The following is a 19,984-nucleotide window of genomic DNA, read 5'->3' as shown; positions in this document are numbered from 1 at the left end:
CCTTGAGGTTTATCTAAACAAAATACAGTTTCCTTGAAAAGTCCACATGCTTTTGCTGACTGAATATTTCATAAGACCTTCCCTTCAGAAATAATCTGCTATAGCTGAGGCTGGTAAATGAATGGCAGAGCAATTAGTGTAAAACAATTATCCTCCTCCTCTTTACTAATCAGTGCTCATTAACTGCTTACAAGTTTTGTACATTCAAAAGATTACATGCCACATAATTTTGTTCTGGCTTTTTGTATTAATTAGTACCCTCATTATCATGTTAAGCAAATCAGAAACTTGGATTTCTGCCTGCTTATCAGTTACTCACAGGGTCTGTCTGGTACTCGCGACTGTACAGCTCGTGACAGTTGTTGAAAATGTACTCATAGGTGGAGTTGAGGCAGGCTTTTACACAGTCCTTCACTACTTGGCTGGCTCGGGGTGGGCTCTGCAGCTCTTGAACCTGTGAAGAGACGACAACAATGCCAAACTAAACAGAGCTCAGAAATGAGAAAAAAAACTCTCCAGTTTGGGAAGTACCCAGAACTGAGCAGATTTGCTTTCCAGAGCTTGCACTGCTAGTGACCTTAAGCCACGCACGAGCCTGCCTGTGGCCTGCTTCCCCAGCTACAAATCAGGGGTGACAACACTCATGCTGCAGCAGGATCATTTGCAGCATACGAGATTTTAAAATGTCAAGTAAAGTTCTGAGGTATACATAAATCAAACGGTTTAATTTGGAAAGTCTGCGTCAAGCACACACACCTCCTGCTAAACTTAAAAGATTTTGCTATAATGCCAATAAACCTTCTTTCCAGCCGCTGGGAAAACATGAGACAGACTATCAGAGCACACTGCATCTGATCTGGAAAGTCTTACTGAAGCCCAACCACTCGCATGCCTTTAAAGACAATAACTTTCTTCCATGGCATTCTCCTTCAACAGCTTGAGTGAATTTTAAAGCATCCTTAATGCCCACTGACACTCTCTTCTTCTATTTTGTTGTTGCAGTATTTTAGAAAGACATTACTTTCAAACCACAACAGGTAATGTAGGCATCATCTTGAGAATAAAACTACATCTAGAGATAATTTTGCTGTTGTCACTTGTCGTAAACTCTTCAGAGGATTTCTGTGAAGCAAATTTGAATACGTACATGTTGCATGAATGGAGACGTTCAAAAAAAGTACTAAAACAATCTTTACCATGGGGTTAAGGGCTTAAGATTAGTTCAGAAGTTTCTTGTTGGTCTATCTCAAATGAAAGCAGCTTTCATCTTTTTAAAAACAAAGCAAGTTAAGTGTACTAACCTACTGCAGGAGTTAAAAAAAATTTAGCAACAGAAATCAAGAGTTAAAAATAATTTCATTACACTTTGCCAGAACAATAAGATAGTATCTATCAGTAAAGTTAACTTTATTTTACCATCTCAAGAAATGTAACTTTTTTTTTTCCTATATAAAGGACGGTGAAGAGATGGTTGTGACAATTAAAAATATATTGACACACATAAGCAAATTTATATGAAAAGCTTCCTGACATTAACAAGAAAATAACCTTTCATTCTCAAGATACACAATATGCTTTTGTCTTTTTTTTAAGAAGGAAGTTATTTGGGCTGTATTTACAACTTAAGAACCCTACAGAAAAACCAACATTAATCTTTTTTAACCAAGTGGTGGTATAGAAATAAAATGGGGATGCTTATTACACACTCAGCCTAAATACTGCAGTGCATTTCAGTGGAGAACAAAGGCACAAAATAACAGTTCACAAGTGGAAAATCTGCTACAGAGGTCTTGTTGTCATCCCCACCCGTAGCTCTACCTTCATCCTGAAGAAGGTGATGCTGGTCAGCAAATCCACTGTAGACTTCAGGTCCTGCAGTCGTTCTCGGCTGCTTGCTGGGAAGTTGTTCTGTTGACACAGAAGGGAAATCCCATTGGAAAGCACAGTCAGATCCCTGCAAAGCTTCAAGCACGTTCTAAATAGGGAAAGCATCTTGGAAACATTTCCTGTTCAAGAAGCTTGTACCAGTCAAAACAATGCTCAATAAATAAGGCCTGTTACTGCAGGAGCTCATCTGTTTGCTTAATTTAATAGCTTCTCATATGGACACAAAATATGTGAATGCCGGGAGCCTACAACCCTCGGAAACAGGCAGCCTTTCCTCGGCCTCGGGATGAGCAACAGCCTCTCCACCTTCCAGCCTGGTCTCCTGCCTAACCGCTGGGCTGCCCCTTTCCTTCTCCCGCTCCCTCCTCAGCTTTTGGCTTCTGAAGCACCAAAAGGTACAGCATGTTTTCAGGAATAAAGTGGATCAAGAAGGAAAAAGGAGTGCCGTTCACCATGGATTATTTGAACCACTTGGTCCCCTGTAAGAGCCAGTCTCCTTTTGCCACAAGACAGCAAGCAAGGGCACTTGCACAGCTCTCCGTATTCGCCCATTCAAAAGCCACCAACACTTTCTTTTTAACAAACGCACACTGGTGGTTATTCATTCTTCTCTTACAAATGCTTGCAAATATCCTGTTTAAATATTGATCTGAGGGAGACTTTAGCTGAGGTAATTTGAATTGCAAACTGCCATCTCCTCTTTTTAAATCTGGAAAGTATAATTTTTTTCCCCCCCCCTCTTCCAGAATTTAACACGCCCTTCAGTGATCTTAAAATAATCACTAGCAGGTCTCTGAGGGCTTCAGCCCACTCCAAGTATACTACTAACTTAATAAGCTCTAAATTATTTAAAGTACACTGATCTTTCCTAGTCCTTACCTAAGGTCTTTCTTGTTTGTCCACACCTGAACACAGTTTTTTTCTGAAGACCAAACAAACAGAAAAGGACCAAAACCAGAGCTTCTCGTTGCTATGTGCTGGTAACTCCCCTCTGCTATACTGTGGATCAGGGCTCTCTTTGGACCTTGCCTTACTAGGAAGGTACTTTTAGAATAGCTCATTATACAACATCCCTTTTATCTTGTTTTTTTTTGTGCCTTGCCCTTTCTGTCCCTTTCTGTCTCCCTTCTCCATATGCTTTATTGTGCTCCATATAAATGAACCAGCCTGAATATATGTTTTTTAATTCAAAGCTGCTATTTTGTCATCATTTTTCAAAGTCTCAGTGAAGCAGCATTAGTCACCATCTACTGCATGCCCATTGATGCAGGTATAAAACATCTCAAAATCATGACACCATCTCCCCTGTCAAAGACGACAACTCACAAACAAGCTAGAGCTCACCAACTGGCCAACCAGTAACCAACTGGGCTAATTAGCTAGTGCTAAATAGCAAGAGGTTTATCCACTCCAACAGGAGGGCTCCAAAAGGTAGTCCCATGGTAAGGCCATGCTGACTCTGGATTAGCACAGGAAGAAACTACAGGGTTTAGGAAGCCTGATAGAGAGATGCCCATGTTTGAAACTCAACTTTAAGTGGGATCTCAACCTGAGAGCATCTCTTACACACCCAGACACAGAGATAGTGGGTCCCTGTCGCTAGGGGGTCCTCGGTTGCTAGATCTAAAACATGCACAACACAGTCATGTGCCCCCTAAAACACTCCTGTTTTTCTAAGTGAGAACAGATCTGTATTTTTCCTTTAGTAGCTTAAGCCTGAAGTAGATGAATAGGATTTAATTTAAAAAAATTCTAATTCTTATACTTTCTCAGAAAAGTAATATGAGGTAAGTGTAATTCACAACTTTAAATTATTTCAGATATCAGGAGTAATTATAATGCACAAAAGAATATGGTGTAAGTGCTATCCAAAAGGAAACCAGCACTATGCATCTGAGTAACAAGCTGGTCCCAGCAATTCCCTGAGACATCAAAATTACCCACATCTCAGACGTACGAGAAATTATCCAAAAACAAAAACTGCTTATTGACACTTACCCTGTACATTGAAAGATCAATACGAAGTGAATTATGGAGCTGGTCCAGAAGTTTCACGAATCGTTCTTTCTGTTGGGCAGAAAACACCAATAAACATCACATATCATCACTGTCCACTTGATGCTCAAGAGTAAGAAGCAAGATATCAGAGAATCAGCGTCAGAACTCAGCAGAGTAGAAGGAAATAGTATTGTGCAAACAGTATTTTCTTTGAATTCCTAGATTTGCTATTACACTCTAATTATTTTTTGTTATTATTTTTGAAGCTTTTAAAATATTAGGAGTGTTGGAAGAATACTCTATTATTATTCAAAGCAGAGATAGAATGGAATAACCCTGATATCTAGAATATGCTTTGCACTGAGCTTATATTTTAAAGAAACTGTTCACATGCGAGTAAAGGAATAAGCATAAAAGGCTCTATTGCAGAGCAATAGCACAGATCCAAGATCCTTATGTATTAATGCAATGACAAGTATTACTGGTGTTTTGTGACTACAACCATCTTCTTGGGAGTCAGGTCTCGCCACTGGATTCTGTGGAGAGGATTTCACATGGTGAACACCTCATTCAATCTATGTATTATTTGTCCAAAAGAGGAATTCAAGCTATTGCAGATACTCTCTCAGACGACCAGATCCACCACATATTACATGAAAAAACAGTTGAGCCATTAGGTGCCATGGGTTTTTTCTCTCCTCACCCTTTAAGTGGTTGTTGTTTTTAAAAACAAAGTTCTGAAGCCATCAGATTGCACGGTATATTTTATCAACAGCATCACCACGCAGAGTTGAACACAGTTTGCTCATTTCCATACCATCTGTGCTCCAGTGCAGTTTGAGCACGCTGCATAACCACCACAATGCATTACACTGATGAATACCTAGAGTAGGTGAAGATGACAAGAAACCTGCTGCTTTGTCTAGAAGAGCTCCACAGCCTAAAGCTCCTCACAGATCTAATAATGTTCCTTAGAGCTATTTCTTCATTGAAAAGCAGCAATGCTCCGTGCAAATCCAGCAAATCCAGCTGTAACATCACTGGACACGGGGACATACCCCAAAATTGGAGGCTGCGAAGCGGTCCGAAGCAGACACGTTCGTGGAGGCTGTTGTGTGCGCGTAGTAAGCGTTGATGTTGGCAAGCAAGGTGCTCATCACAGCTGGCACGCCCGGGCACATGTATTTGGAGGAGAGACACGCAAAGTGCCTGCAACAGAGAGGACAGTCCTGGTTGCTCCTGTTTGTTTTTCATTGCACTCTTGCATTTTCTGCCTAGAGTCTCCAGAACCAAATCTCAGCCCACTGTTTCCTCCCCCTTTAACAGCCCCACAGCTCTACATAGCACCCTGTGCAGATGCAAGTTATGCTTGTTCCCTGCTGGCAAGTCTCCAGCACCTTTGAATTTTTCAAAGACACCATCCAACCAACAGATTAAAAACAAGAGCACCTGCTTTACCACAGCTCTTTCCATCCTATGAGACAGCTTCTCAACAACTCATTGATAGCTGGAGTCCCAATGTCAGCCCTAGAAGTCAAGCCTGACTCAAGGAGATAACTATAAATTTTACTGCTCCTTGAGGTAACCAGAGCTCCTGAGGTGACAGGAGGTGGCAGCAATTGCAGAACATTTGGGCCCAGCAGGATCTCCCTGTAGTAGCTGTGTGCGGTGCTGATGCTCCAGTCCTCGGGGCAACCCTTCCATCCTGCAGGAAGCACACGGGCTCGTTTGCATTTTCTCATTTAATTGCAAGGAACCCTCCTGCAGGAAATCTTAAAATTATCCCAGAAGCATTTAGGCTTGTGAAATAATTAAACAATCAAAGAAAATCTGTTAGACACAGGAGAAAAAAAAATCAGAGCTTAGGAAAGCTGATAGGAGAAAAGGCAAATGAAGTTCATTCCAACAAAGAGGATAGTTGGGTAATTTTATAGTAGTTCTCTGTGCAGGAATCCTTACAAACCTCCCAAACTGAATTTGAAAGCAATTTTCTAAATTTAGCTTTCTCCCACAGATATAAGACTTATGATTTTGTGCAAGTTACTCTGCAAATAATTACCAAAAAAAAAAAAATATCCAGGGAGAGGATTCCACACAAAGTGACAAGCCAGTATTTCCCACAGCTGCTAATGCCTCAATGTTAGCTGGCTGACTACATGATACCTGGGTACCAACAGGCCATTCAGGCACATCAGCTGGTTGATAAAGATCAAAAGTTATCAATAAAGGTGCATTGAGAGCTTTTGTGTCGCTCCAGAAGGAAGAGGTTTAAGCTGCAGGAATCTAAGTGATATCTTCAATGATTAACAGACAGGGTAGATTTATCAAGACGATGGAGACAGATACGGTGTCTTAGAGTAAAAAGACAGGCTGCAACATACAGCAGTTGCAGCACGTGATTTTTTTTTCCTAAGTTTTTCTGACTTTTCTGAATGTCTTCCTCAGAAAGTTCCTGCCCTCAGACAAGTGAGGGGTAGTGGTTCTCCATCTTTGGAGATTTTCAGCAAACTGAACCAAAAACGGAGCAACCTGATCCAGTTCCTAAGTTAGCCCTGCTAGAAGCAGGGCAGACAACCTCTACATGTACCTTCCAACCACATCTTTCTTCCAAGCCTACAAAATAATCATGTTCCCCTTTCCAGATGGTTCTCTTTTCATCTTTGAACAAATGTCTCTGACAGACCTATTTTCCAAACACAAACCCTATTTTTACTATTACAAAAATCCTTGAAATAACAATATCCACAATGGGCTGGCAGCCTAACTGCAGCTATTCATGATAAGCTCTGGACAAGAACATCCAGTCATAGAAATTGCTGAAATTAGAGATGCCTGCTTTCTCCTTTGGCTTAAATCAACAGGCAAAAGGGTGCTTGCAAGGAAACACAGTCCAAGGATCTTAGGATGACTCAAAAACCTATTTGAGTGGTGCCTTTTTAGACGTGATCTTCCTTTTTTTTTTTTTTGAAAAAAAAATAGCCTGTTACATTTCTATTACACTTGAAACAAGAAATAAGTGCAGTACTACTTATCTCTAAAAGAAGGGCTAGTAGAGATTTTAGAGTCAAAAACAGCTCAATTATTAAAGTACACTCATTTACACTGAAGTGGTTGGTGTAACCTCTTAGAATTTGTTTTAAAGGTAAGAAGTGATCACACAAATTGCTCAGGTGGATGCCTAATTCCAGCACTTTCAGATACTCATTTCTAGACTCTGGGGAAGGTAGTGATTCAGAGACAGGCAGCCTCGTCCCGCTCACATTAATCCCCCAAAGGAGAAGTTGGCAATGCCAATCCTCTCATTACCAATCAAATATAATATTCAGACTCAAAAAAAAAAAAAAAAAAAAAAAAAGTCCCATCAATTAGTTAGACTGATTATTTGCACTATGGACCACAGAAAAAGCATCTTACGTCATGGCCTGGTATATTGATTCGATGCCGTAACGCATTGCGAATTCATCCACGATCTCTTGAGCCGTCTCATCAAAATAGACCTTCCAGGCATCATCTCCTTTGGCATCAGGGATCTTCACCACCCCATTCCCTTGCACATCTGTGAGATGGTGGAAGAGGTTCTGAAATACAAAACAGGAGCAAGATGGTCTTGTGAAGATGCTGAAGCCTTCAAGTGAGTTGTGCTGTCCAGCTTGGAACTGCCCTGAGGAAGTAGCCACTCAAGGCAAGTTCCCTTCCCCTTCCTCACTATGTACTTCTAAATTTTGACTTTTCTAGAGCGTCACCAGTCAGATTTTTCACATGCATTCCTACTACTTTATGCAGACGTTGTGAATGATACAGGAACAGGAAGGTAACAGACTATGTAGTTTCCCAAAACCCACACATTTCTGTCTTCAGAAAAAAATGACTTAAGCTATTTAAACTAGCTGATGTAACAGCTCTGTATCAGCTTTATAATTATTATTATATAGCAGAGCAGTCTGAAGAGAATTTTTTTCTGGGAAGCAGGACCCTAAATTATCATTATACAGCAAAATTGTCTGAACAGACTTTTTTTTCCCCAAGAAGCAGAACCCTTAACAACCAAACCCTGGTGTTATTATTCATCATAACCTCTCACTTTATCTAGGAGCACTGGAAATGCTTTCATCTATTATTGCTGTGAAGAAATTGCACATTCAGTTCAGTGGGTTTCTCAGTAATCCTCAAACTCATGTCATTTATGGATTCATCAGCCTTTCAGGCAGCTGCCTTCCTGTATAGTCCAGGAATGCAAAAGTCTTATGATCTAATTAGGAGGTATAGGATGTTCCACTGTGCATATAGTGCTTTACACTACTATTTCTTCTGATTATATTATTCTAGGTGTAAGCCACTTTCATTTTATGATGCACAAATAACTCCATCAAAGCAGGTGATGCTTAGAAAGAGATATCTTTTGAAAAAATAAAAATACAAAGAGAAGTGATTATATTAGCTTAGAAGGGAGGAAAAAAAAATAGCTTAAGAAACAGAAACAGCCACTCAATCAAAAACAACGAAAGTTACATACTCAAGGACAGAGATGAACGGCAGTTTTGTTACGCTAAGTCTAATATCTCTCTCCTCCCTGGTAAAGCCTGAAAATGTTACAGGGCCCATCCAGTCAAGTATCTAAACGAACAAGTTGTTCCCGCAGCTGAATGCCTCTCACTGTGGCACATCTGTCTATCTCTTAAACCAAATTTGCCACCAGAGCTTTTGATATTTTTATCCATCAGGCAAAAGGGCTCTCATTACTACTCCCCATGCAGGCACTTAAGAGACTGAACCTGTCACCTGCCTTTTCTGTGGCAAGTACTCTGGGCATTGGAACCTCTTGGACACAGGGTTTTTCCCTTTTTGTCATTCTCACAATTCCTCTTTCTGAATTCCTTCTAACATCTAAAACACTGCCCGCCCAGCTTAGCCAGCTTGAGCCAGCTCAGCACCCCGTGCCCACAGCTTCTTTTCAGTCCCTAATAGTCATTCATAGCTGTACAGCAGTGCAGAGGAGTCTAGGCCACCAAACCTACATTGCTCAATATCCACAGTCCTCACCAGAACTGAGATATAAAGCAGTTGAGGTGGAAAATCCAACTTTTCACATGAATAGTCACTCTGCTAACTTTCTTTAGGCAGGTGAGTTTAACCAGAGTTTTTACTGAAGAAATTAAGAGCTCTTCTCTAAGTCTATTACTTCACAAAATACAGAAAGAATTGGATGTTTTTCTCAGCTGCAAATTCACAGGACACTTGGTCCTGAGCTGCAGCTTTGCAGTTACTCCTAGAGTAACGCCACTCCAAACAGGACAACACAACCAAGCCCAAGTACCAGTTCAGCTTTTCTAAACCATGCAATACTTTGCTGGCCATCCACATGGAGAATGCAGTGATGTGCTGAAACTGTCCCTCAGTATGAGTGATAAGCAATGAGTTTTGCTCAGCAACTGTAACAGCAAGAAACACTTGCAATTATTCACAGAAATGCTGCACATCTGGGACGCTCAAGGTATGAATGAAATGTCTTTTGTTCACATCTTATGGGTAGACTCTCCAATAGAATCTGCTATTTGAGTAGTTTTGCCCTTAAGAAAAAAAAAAAAGGTTTGTTTGTGCTGTACATGCTACAACACTGGCTGAGCTGGGCAGCCTTGTCTGTGGGGCAGACAGCCTAGAGCCTCCTCCACCTCCGCGACAACAGAGGCCTGATGATTCTGCATGTTGCCAGGCCTGTGGTGCCTGGAAAAAAGAATAATTTAGGGTGAGGAAGGACATTTCAAGGACATAAAGGTCAGGAATTTGCTTAGCAGAAAGGAGGAACATGGCAATGACTGAGCAGAAGAGCTGCTTACCTCATGAAGGCAAGTGTACTGGATGTGATACGGAGCCACCTTCTCCTCCCCTTTGATCTCCACGCTGATTTGCAGGCGGATCGCCCCAGACACTGCAGACTTATCCGTTCTCTTCTCTAGAAGGAAAATGCATCAGCAATAGTGTGCATTTTTCACCTATGGAGCACATCTATCTAGGGGTGTCAACACGAGAAGGGGGACTGCTGGAAACTCACACTGAACTTAGGGTCAGAATCAAGGAACCACTGCAGAGGAAACTGTCTATGACTTTGTTTTTCCCTTCTTTTTTTCTTTTCCAAAACATTAAACAGGCCTCAGGAAAACAACTGCCATGATACACTGTCAATATGACACATCTAACCTCCACTATGCACATTTCCAGGCATAAGATAGCCCTTCTGACACCAGCTGTGCTATAGGTCCCTAGGCTCAGACTCAGTCAATTGAACTGGAACTACCAGGGAATACACTGCAAACCTCTCCAGATTAAGGCTTATGTGACAGCAGACGGGAATTCAGCATAGACATCACATGGACAGCTAAGACAGGGTTTTCACCAAGACCAGCATGAAAATGCCATTGTGCCGGGAAGATGTTCAAAGCTCATTTTAAGAAAAAAGTTGATTGATGAGGAATCTTTTCCTGCCTTCACCATAGTCCTGAGGCTCCTGAGAACTGCTGATGCTGTCCCCATCAAGAAAACTGCATCCCCTGGGATTATTGTGCCTGTCAATTCAGCGCCATCTGGTTACACATCATTTTTTTTCCCTTCCAAATCCTATTTTTGCCACTTGAAAAGGGCCTCAACAACTTGCCATCCCAGTGCACCTGCAGACTGGTAAAATCTTTATGTCAGCACAAAACGAAGGGGCACAGGATAGGAAATATTCCTCCAGCATCAGTGGAGTCCAACCCTGTGCCAAGCACTCCCTCACATGACTTTCCAGTGCCTGTAGGGAAATGCTACACTGCACTGCTCCACTTATCAAGCACTTCTCGAGCTGAGACCAAAGACCAAAACTTTGCAGAACATCCACCCTTGAAGTCATCTAGGCTTCCCGATGTTCCCAGACTAACACCTGATTCTTTTTCAATCCCAGAGCCCCACTCACCAAGGTTGTACCACACATCCATCTCTCCGCTCAGCGTACGGACTTCAATGATCGTCTGCCCCAGGAAATCGTCCGACTCACGTTTCAACCTCTGCTTGACACGAGACTTGATGTCATCATCTTCATCCCACACGCGCACCTTGATTCGGTCAGAGGAGTTATGGCACTCGCTGCAAATGAGACGCAAAATCAGAGAATCATTATGGTTGGAAAAGACCTTCAAGGTCATTGAGTCCAACTGTCAGCCTCTCAATATCAACCTGTTAAACCATTTCCCTAAGCACCTCATCTATATGTTTCTTGAAGACTGACAGGGATGGTGACACCACCACGTCCTCGGGCAGTCTCTTCCAATATGATGTTGAAGAACACAGGCTTCCAACAGTATTTTGAAATGCTTTACATTCACTTGGACTTGCTTGTCAAACAGTGGAGGGATGCATAAAAAACAACAAAAAAAATAATAGCCTAGTTAAATGTAAAAAGGTGGCCTTTGAGAGGAAAAGGTTAGTCAGGCTACAAGCACGATGGGATATTTCTCTCTGTGCATATGCAGTGCCTGAGTGAGCAGGGTCCACCTTTATGACAAGGACTCCTCAGGTTCTTTGCTAATAAAAACTTAAGGAGCTTAGGTGGACATAGTTCTTTTACTTCAAGATCCTTACAAAGCAATACTGTGTTAATGTACAATATCTTATAATTGGAGGATACAAACACTGCCTGTGTGTGGGTGGATGTGGTGGGATACAGTAGTTGTAGCAAAGTTGGTATTTAATTACTGGAATCGATGCTGCCTATTGTTCACTGCTCAGACTGATCCTTGCTCTGTGCCACAGGCAGGTTAATAAGGACTTTTCCATCAAAAAAAGAAAAAAAGCAGCTTATTGTTTGCTCAACGTATGCCTTCAACCTAGCGCCCAGGCAGAATTGGCAGCCTCTCTCCTCACGTAGGCGTTCAGACACCTCTTGTAGAGGCAAACAGGCCCCTGGATAGCAGAACTGGGGAGAAGGACCCATCTAATGGGTCCTTCATAGGCCACACGACACCATGAAGCCATTTGAATGCTCACATGAGACGATGACAAAGGTGATTGCGCACCATAACCACTTCAATCATCTGCCCTCAAGGAAATAAAACCTATGAAAACAGGCAACTTGTGCTGCAGGCCTGTTTTCCAGCCTTTTGAACATGCTGAGTGTTGCTAAGCAACAGGAAGACGGCAGAAATGGGTCAGAAAAGCTCTGTTGAGCCTGGTCAATAAGATGCGACAGTGACTGGTATTTGCATGCTCCTTGCCAAGAAGTCTTTTGGGCTCCTACTGCCACTTACGTGATTCAGGACTGCTTAACGGGCACCCAGGCAGCTCTTACAGCTGTTTTTCCAGCCCAAAGGAATACCTTGGGATTATATAGAGAAACTGAGGCATTTCCAGATGGTTCTGACCACTACTCAAGACTGTCCATGCTCCCTTCCTTTTCTTTGAAATGCAGGAATATTGAAAAATTAAGAAGAAAGAAGATTCAATGTTTCTCTCCTGCCTTTTCTTCTTCCCTTCCTCCACATCAAGGATATTCTCCTTCAACAGCAAACAGTCGCATGCAGGGAATGCTTGGATGGCTGGTCCCTCTGCAACGCTCAAACTTATCCAACACCATTGCCATGTCTACAGGCAACACAGCACAAGCCCGTAAATCCTCTGCTCCCGGAGCACTGTGCTAACAGACATTTTGGCAGCACTTCAAGAGGTTCAGCATTCAGAAACACATGGGTGACTAAAGACACAGCCTGGCACACAGTGGTGTTTACAAAGAACTGCTGACTCCTCCAGACCTCACCTTCTGGTGCTCCAGTTCTTCATTAAGACAGCTTTGATTTCAGTTCTTGGCTATCACTAGTCAAAACTTTACTCCTTCAGTCAAGGAAGTTTAAGGTGTCCGGATATAAATCTGCTTTAGTTGTTGCTGTATGCACGTCCCATGGTCCTGGAAGGACTGACTGCTGCCCTCCACCTGGCCACAGCAGCACAACTCACTGCTAAGGGCCACAGGAAACTTTTAAGCAGCACTTACTACGGAAGTTTCTGCTTTAACATGCCTTTCTTTGCCATTTTTAAGAGACTTCTCAATTCATATTCCTTATGCTGTTCCCATGCCAGAGAAAACCTTATCACTGTTACACAGCAAATTAAAACTGTAGGCTGGTGGCTTACCCTTCCAACATCATCATTTATGTGTCTGTAGGAACCATAGTCCTTGTTTTCATTTAAGAAAAACATTTGTGACAACATCAGGGCACCTTCCGCACAGCATCCCAAACCAAAAGCACAAACATATGGGGGGTTCAGGCTTGTTAATTGATAACAGGCTTGATAACTAATGAAATATGTTAGGTTCCAATCTGTCAGAATGACAATGACTCAACAAGACTTGCTGCAAACTTCCCATGCTATAACACAGGAGTGGTTGTAGGAGCTATGGACCTCCCAAGGTCTCGTTCTGCAGACTCACACCCTATCCACACTCTTTACATCCAGCTTTTCTGCCATTTGCCTCTTAATGACGCTAATAATTTAGGTCTTGGCAATCCAGCTCCAATTTTCCACACACACATGAATGCAGAAACTTAGACCTAAGAATAAGAACTCTGTCCATTTGTAAAATTTGATAGAAGCTGCCCCAAAAGTCATCAGGAGTCTAGGAGAGAACATAGCATATCACTCTTCTCAAGAAAGTGGGGAGAAAAAATTGTCTAAAAAGGACCAGAACAAGACTTTCAAACCAGTGATATGTACTCTGAGATACTGAAGGGAGAAAGAGAAGGGAATAAAAAAAAAGACAGTTGTGCTGAATTTGTTAATCAGTTGGTGCTTGTCCAACAATCTTTGCAGGATCGCTACTGAATCTCTGCACTGCAGGAGTACTAATGCCAAATGGAGTCATGCATCAAAGTTCTACCTAAACACCAAGTTTGTAAAGTTCTCCAAAAAGAGCTATCAAGGCACGCTTATGAAACTGTGTCCCCTGCAGGTCACAAATGATAAGCTGAATTACAATCAAGAGAGTGAATTTAGACTGTGGAGAGTGCCACGAAGGAAACTCAAACCTGGCGCTATTAGTTCACTCTGATGATTCTAAAAGATTTCATTTTACAAGAACAACAACAGAGTCGGGTAATAACCATAGGGCTTTTCCAGTTCCTTCTGTACCACATCCACACAGACATGTATTCTCAAACCACTTCTCATCTCAGGAAGCATGTTAGCAACAAATTAAACTGTCAGGATACCTTAAACCATTGATTTCAATCCACTAATGCTGCGGTGAGCCTTCCTCCTACAACATGCATTGCACAGATTGGAGATGCCAACACAACCCTACCACTCAACATGCCCCTTTCACATAAGGAAGTATCTTTAAATCATGTTCTTTTCTTATATTTGCTGTCTGAAGAACAGAAAAGCCCAGAGGTCCACAGAACCCCTACCTTGCAGAGCTGACAGCCTAATAAAGACAAAAAACAACAAGTAGACATAGCAAGAACAAACAATTGAAGTGAAGGAGCAACAGTATTTTGTAGATTTGAAAGTAGGTCAGTCAAACTCAGAATTAAGTAGCTTTGCTGTGCTCTGATATTAAAATAAATATTTATGTCCAGAGCATCTAAAGACTATTTCTACAGCCATGTGCTGTCAGCAGTTTCCATTCTGGATCATGGCAGAGGCTTCTTGAGGAAGGCCTGTAAAGTTTCACAGTTCGGAGGAGCAGGGGACAGGTCATGCAATACTAGAAACACAGAAAAAGGCATAAAAAAGGAGCTCTTCCTTCTTGCAGGAAGAGGAGGTGGGAGTGCAGGAGGTGGCAAAATGCACAGGAGAGAAGTGCAGAGCAGCAGCAGTTCAGGACTTGTCATCATTTCAGTTTCTGAGGAACAAAGCTACAAAAAAAAAAAAAGCAAAGCAGATTTCTAGAAAAACAAAAAGAAAGGGGAAGTTGTACCAACCAATATGAGGCGAAAAGCAGCCAATAAGCAGTTGTAAAAATAGAGAGCAGAAAAAAAAATTGACTTTGGGAAATTATTTGGGGTGAAAAAAAAAAAAAAGATACATGATTTGGATGTGGTTCAAACAGCAGCACCTTGAAATGGCAGAGCCCTATTTGCAAGTCTGCTACAGCCAGCTTCAATAGGAAAGGAAGAATAGAAACAGAAAGCTAGAGTCCAATAAAAGACTTCTGTGGACTGGTTAATTTTAAAATAATGCCAAGACTCCTCTATCAGGGCAGAGGAGACACCAGAGGAGCCACTGAAGGCAAATTGAGAGAGGCAAGAGAACCAGGATAAAATCTGGAGCTGCTCACAAGTTAAACGTGACCACACAGGCGTATGCCCTGAGATCCAGCTGTTCCTGTCTAAAAAGAAAGAAATGAGTTTTCTGTTCTTACAAGCATGAAGTTCTTTTCCTGGGGGAACAAGTACAATCATTCTGCTGTTCCCCAACGCTACAGCACTGACTGCACAAATTAATCGTGCAGCTCTCCAAACTACAAAGAGCAGATAGAGAGATTCGGAGCGTTACAGCTTTAGCTCCGTTAACTCAGTTTCCCAATGGGTGCCTGCTGCGAGGCATCACCTCCGCACTCAAATACAGGTTTCGCATTGGCAGGGAAACAAGCAGGATTTTATCGCACTGCCAGTTTCATTAGCTGTAGTGCCCGGAGAATCAGGAAAGCAAGAGAGCCTGCACGGCCCTCGCCACGCAGCGAGCCGGGGCGTTCAGTAAAGCCTTTCGGTGACATTTATAAACACAGTGGTCTCAGAAAGGGCAGTCTTAAAATCAGCTTCGGAGCAGTCGCATGTAATCACAGCTTAGTGAAAGATGCTGAGCTTGGTAACGGGCTCAGCTGCTGGAAGAAAGATTGCAGAATCAAATAAGGTTTCAGGCGACAACCCCATGGTTAGCTATGTGGTAGGTCCATTCCTAGTAGTTTAACAGGACTATGTATCATCTGTGTCTCTGCATGTCCTAAAAAAATATTGGTTATCTGCTAGCAGGAGGTGCTGCATTTATTTTAACTCAGTTACTCCCTCACAATGAGAGAATAAACCTACTTTTTACAAACTGTCCAGTGACGGCACAATCTGTTCCAGGCAATGGTTTCACACCCACCATTCACAGCTTCAGACACAGCTGCATTCAGACAAGACAACTTCCATGGGATAATATCTTAAAATGAACAAGTCATTCGGCATCTAGGCCAAGAAGCCCTGCACAGTCCTGTTGGAACCCATGCTCTTAAGTCTAAATTGCAGTGAAAAGATATAAAAATCTCACTGTAACAGGATGTAACTATACCAAGAGATAATTTTCAGAAAGAAACAAGATCTGCAAATTACTTGCTCAGACAACATGAATTTGCTCCAAGATTCATTAATCTAAGCAGACACCTGTAGTGACATAGGCTGGTCGTAACCTAAATAACGCAAACTCAAAGTCTTTTAAATCTTGTCTTTTCTAAAATACAGCTCTAAATTTGGATTTCCAAATTGGGTCAAACTGGCCACGTTATTTTTTCTCAAGATATGTAGAAGAGCAAGTCATTTTTAAGGAGGAGTATTTAAACTAATGTATTTTTCCACCTATCAACATAAATAAGCATAGAAGAACTATTTGAAATAGGTTATGGCCACCTTAAACCAGTTTTAATATTAAAAAAACTTTACTGAGCCTGTAGAAAATATTACAGTACTGTAAGAAGTATTATAGACTGTCTCAGTTCATGGTATGGATTACAACATCAACCCTATAATGACTGATACAGTCAGGTTTCTAGCTCTGAATTCAGCCTCTGAGAGGCCACTTGTGATCAGTCATAAATACAAGGGGTACCTAAGGAATACCAGTTACAGACACAACTGTCCAACAAGGCAAAAGAGGAATAACTACTAACCCATGTATTTATCATTGCCCTGACCTCCGTCTTGGGTATCTTGCACCACTTCAAACATTTAATTCTTCTGAACACCAAACTTCTTGCTTCTATCTCAGGGGAGGCTTTTAGTAACTATTACCACTCCCTTCTCCCACCATGATAAATTATGCCTGAAAACCAAACCAAAAACCCTCCACAATTTCTTGTTTGTTCTGATGATCTCTTCTAATAACAAAAATAAAAATAAAGCCAACTTGGTAAGTAACGAGTATATTTTTGGCCAGCATATGTTGACTTAAGTTTCCATTTGATTAAGGGAGGAGATCACAGTAATTTTAAAATCAAGCTGAACAAAAGAAAGAGGGACTTATAAAAGACCTGCCATGCATACGCTAACTAAATGACTCTCCTTATCTTCCATAAGGTGAGTTCTGACGTCCATTAATGAAATGACACATTGATTCCGGCGCTGAACGCTCTCCAGCCATCGATCCGGGTACCAGGCTCATTTCCTTCACCTCCTCCTGCTACTCTCAAGGCAATTAAAACACCCACCCAGACACGGACAAGATATAAAGCAGCATCAACTGCAATGCCCAACAGCATATTATCTACTGAATTGCAGACACAGCCATAAAACCCATATTGTGGCACCAGGAAAACTGTGACGTTTATCGTGTTGTGCTATCTATGTTTAAACACAGGATTTGTTGAGTTTCCTAAAATTAGAAGGGAACGCACTACAAATGCCATGGTAACTACTTGGCATGGTAAATCAAGGTCCCTAAGGCTCCCACACAGATTCTCTGCTCTGGTGGCTAGAGCTGTCCTAATGGCACCTAAGCCTACTTACTATTTATCAAGTAGTAACGTTACCCTGGATTAAAATAACAATATAAAGCCAAGGCCTGAGCAGCTCAAAATAGAACTGAGACTTCTCTGATGTTAATGAGGTGCTCAAAACTACTTCAAAAATAATTTTGTTTGCACTGTGCATTGAACAAACGTGGACAAAAATCAAACAAATCAAACAAAAGTTTGATTTTAAACATAAACAGAAATTTCAGCTTTCAGGGAGAACTTGTCGCCAACTAGTTTAGGGAAAAAAATTGAGAAGTACAACAGAACTGACGTACTGAAGGAATGACGTACTGAGGGAAATAAAGATGGGTGCAACAGATTAGCCATAATCTTCAGAAGCTTCTTGCTTCTTTGGTTTCATGTGTCCATTTTGAATTATTGAACAAGTTTAATGCTGTGGTCCAATGATAAATTCATGGTTTTATTTACTTATTCATTAAAAGTCTGACAAAATAAAATGTTTTTGGCCTTCTGCACTTACCTGATAGTTAAGAAAATTGCACTTCCAGCTTTTTTTTTTTTTTTTTTTTTTTTAAGACATCGATATATTTCTCATTTCAAAGCAGATAATTCCTCATATTATTACTATACCGGTTTTCCGGGGAGACCAGTAGCTCCATAGACAAGTGACAGAGAAGCATGCAGCTCCAAGCTCACAAATTAAGTGAAACACCAAAACAAGCAGTAGGTCACAGGGAGCTCATGTAATCTTTTACACAAACTTCACTCTTTTGTATTTCAGAGAATTTTTAAAGTACATCTATTATCCATGAGCAAGAATCTTCTAGTTAAAGATTTTCCTTTCTCTTTAGCTTTCTCTAGAAACATCAATATAAAAAGCAATCACAATGCAGATGATTTTTTAGATACATATCAGTGGAAAATACAAGGCAGGTGTGCAGTACACATTGCAGACATCAACCCTCTAGACATACACACTACGTCAGTCAAGGACAACGAAATATGTGATTAAGTGGTGTGGGAAGGCATGCTGATACACAGATGTAAGTGTAGAAGTACAGATTGTACTGAAAAGCAGAAAATGAGTGAGAGCCTTTGGTAGAGCACTTACAAATAAAACTTCTCTTCCCAAACAGGATTCAGGTTCCCAAAAATTGTTTTTGTCCTCTTCTTTGTTTTGCCCACTTGAACGGTTACATATGGATCGCTGGACCCAGTCTTGTCTTTGGCCTGCAGACCCTGAGCACACACCACTGCAAAGAAAGGAAAATTGTTAACCATTGCCCTCCAGTAAGAGGACATGTCCACGTACCACACGAAGCAACCTACAGAAAGAGGAATACTGTTTCTGATGAGCCTCAGTTCATGATGCATTACAGCATCTGGGGTAGGAAGTACATCTCCAACTGCTTCCTACACACTGACTAGAAAGAGATATAGAAAATGAGGAGCAGATGCTCTTCCTCTCCATTCCCTCAAACTTCACCCCAACTCCCTCATAGCTCAGGCTCCCAAGTGAGGCCAAGGGAATCCATGCCTCCTCCCACTCACCTGTGATCGTGATCTTTGCTGACCATTTTGAGGTGCCATCAAGCACACTCTGCTTCACTGTCTTCATCTGCTGAGCATGTGTCAGCTTGCTCTCACAGAACACATCTCTGATCAAATCAAAAATCTCTGGCTTGTTCCGCTCTCGGATCTTCATGCGATCCTTCATGGCCATGATGAAATTCTGGGTTCGGTCTTCTGCCCCATGCTTTGAGCTCTTCTCTGCTGCTCCTGGGCACCAGAAAGTACAAAACATTCCTCAGAAACATGCAAAAACAGGAAGCCGTGTGCCACTGTATCTGGACAGCAAGATCATGAGGTACCTGCACACAATGCTCCTTGCTATTGACACTTGCAGTCAGACACCCAATTTCAACACTCGCCCGAGAGAATCCAGACCACTCAGAAATGGGAAGGGGTAATGGAAGAGGGATTCCCAGACTACTCTCTGATCTGGACCAGAACTGTCTTTCTCTCAGGGGCTTAGGTTCAAAATAACCAAGAAAGACCCAGAAATTAGGTTCTCATTGCAACAGCAGCCGCTAGTATGTTCCCTCCCCTCATGACTTATTTATTAAAAACTCTGCTTGGGGAACGGGCAAGAAAATGATGGACATCCTTCATTCTTAATAGCACCTATGAGCTTGTCTCCAGGCTTCACCTAAGAACCAGGGAAGAGCAACAGTTCAGATGGACCCAGGAGCACAGCATTTCCCGCACTGATTTGCTCCACACAGACTCACTGCCCAGCATATGCCCAATTCTTCTCCCTCGAACTATCCTGCTTGGATTAGAGATTAAGTTGGAGGCATGTAAAGCACCTCCCTGGATGCTACTCTCTAATTTATCAAGCTA

The 19,984-nt window shown here is 41.7% G+C and overlaps 1 protein-coding gene across 2 annotated transcripts in view; it reads right to left on the bottom strand.

Moving 5' to 3' along the window:
• The window catches only part of UNC13B (unc-13 homolog B), a 172,996-nt gene that overhangs the window by 49,597 nt on the left and 103,415 nt on the right, over window positions 1-19,984 (bottom strand). For both annotated transcript variants that reach the window (XM_026039780.1, XM_026039772.1), the window contains 9 exons: window positions 19,133-19,360; window positions 18,693-18,834; window positions 10,832-11,001; window positions 9,720-9,835; window positions 7,300-7,463; window positions 4,944-5,094; window positions 3,886-3,954; window positions 1,819-1,908; window positions 320-454 (listed from right to left, as the gene is read on the bottom strand). In XM_026039780.1, the coding sequence (XP_025895565.1) occupies window positions 320-454; window positions 1,819-1,908; window positions 3,886-3,954; window positions 4,944-5,094; window positions 7,300-7,463; window positions 9,720-9,835; window positions 10,832-11,001; window positions 18,693-18,834; window positions 19,133-19,360 (1,265 nt within the window). The remainder of the gene's footprint in view (window positions 1-319; window positions 455-1,818; window positions 1,909-3,885; window positions 3,955-4,943; window positions 5,095-7,299; window positions 7,464-9,719; window positions 9,836-10,831; window positions 11,002-18,692; window positions 18,835-19,132; window positions 19,361-19,984) is intronic.

Source organism: Nothoprocta perdicaria, unplaced genomic scaffold (assembly GCF_003342845.1).
Source record: "Nothoprocta perdicaria isolate Ctin4 unplaced genomic scaffold, notPer1 scaffold_10, whole genome shotgun sequence".
In the NCBI taxonomy this organism is placed as follows: domain Eukaryota; kingdom Metazoa; phylum Chordata; class Aves; order Tinamiformes; family Tinamidae; genus Nothoprocta; species Nothoprocta perdicaria.
This window is presented reverse-complemented; position numbering and strand designations above follow the sequence as displayed.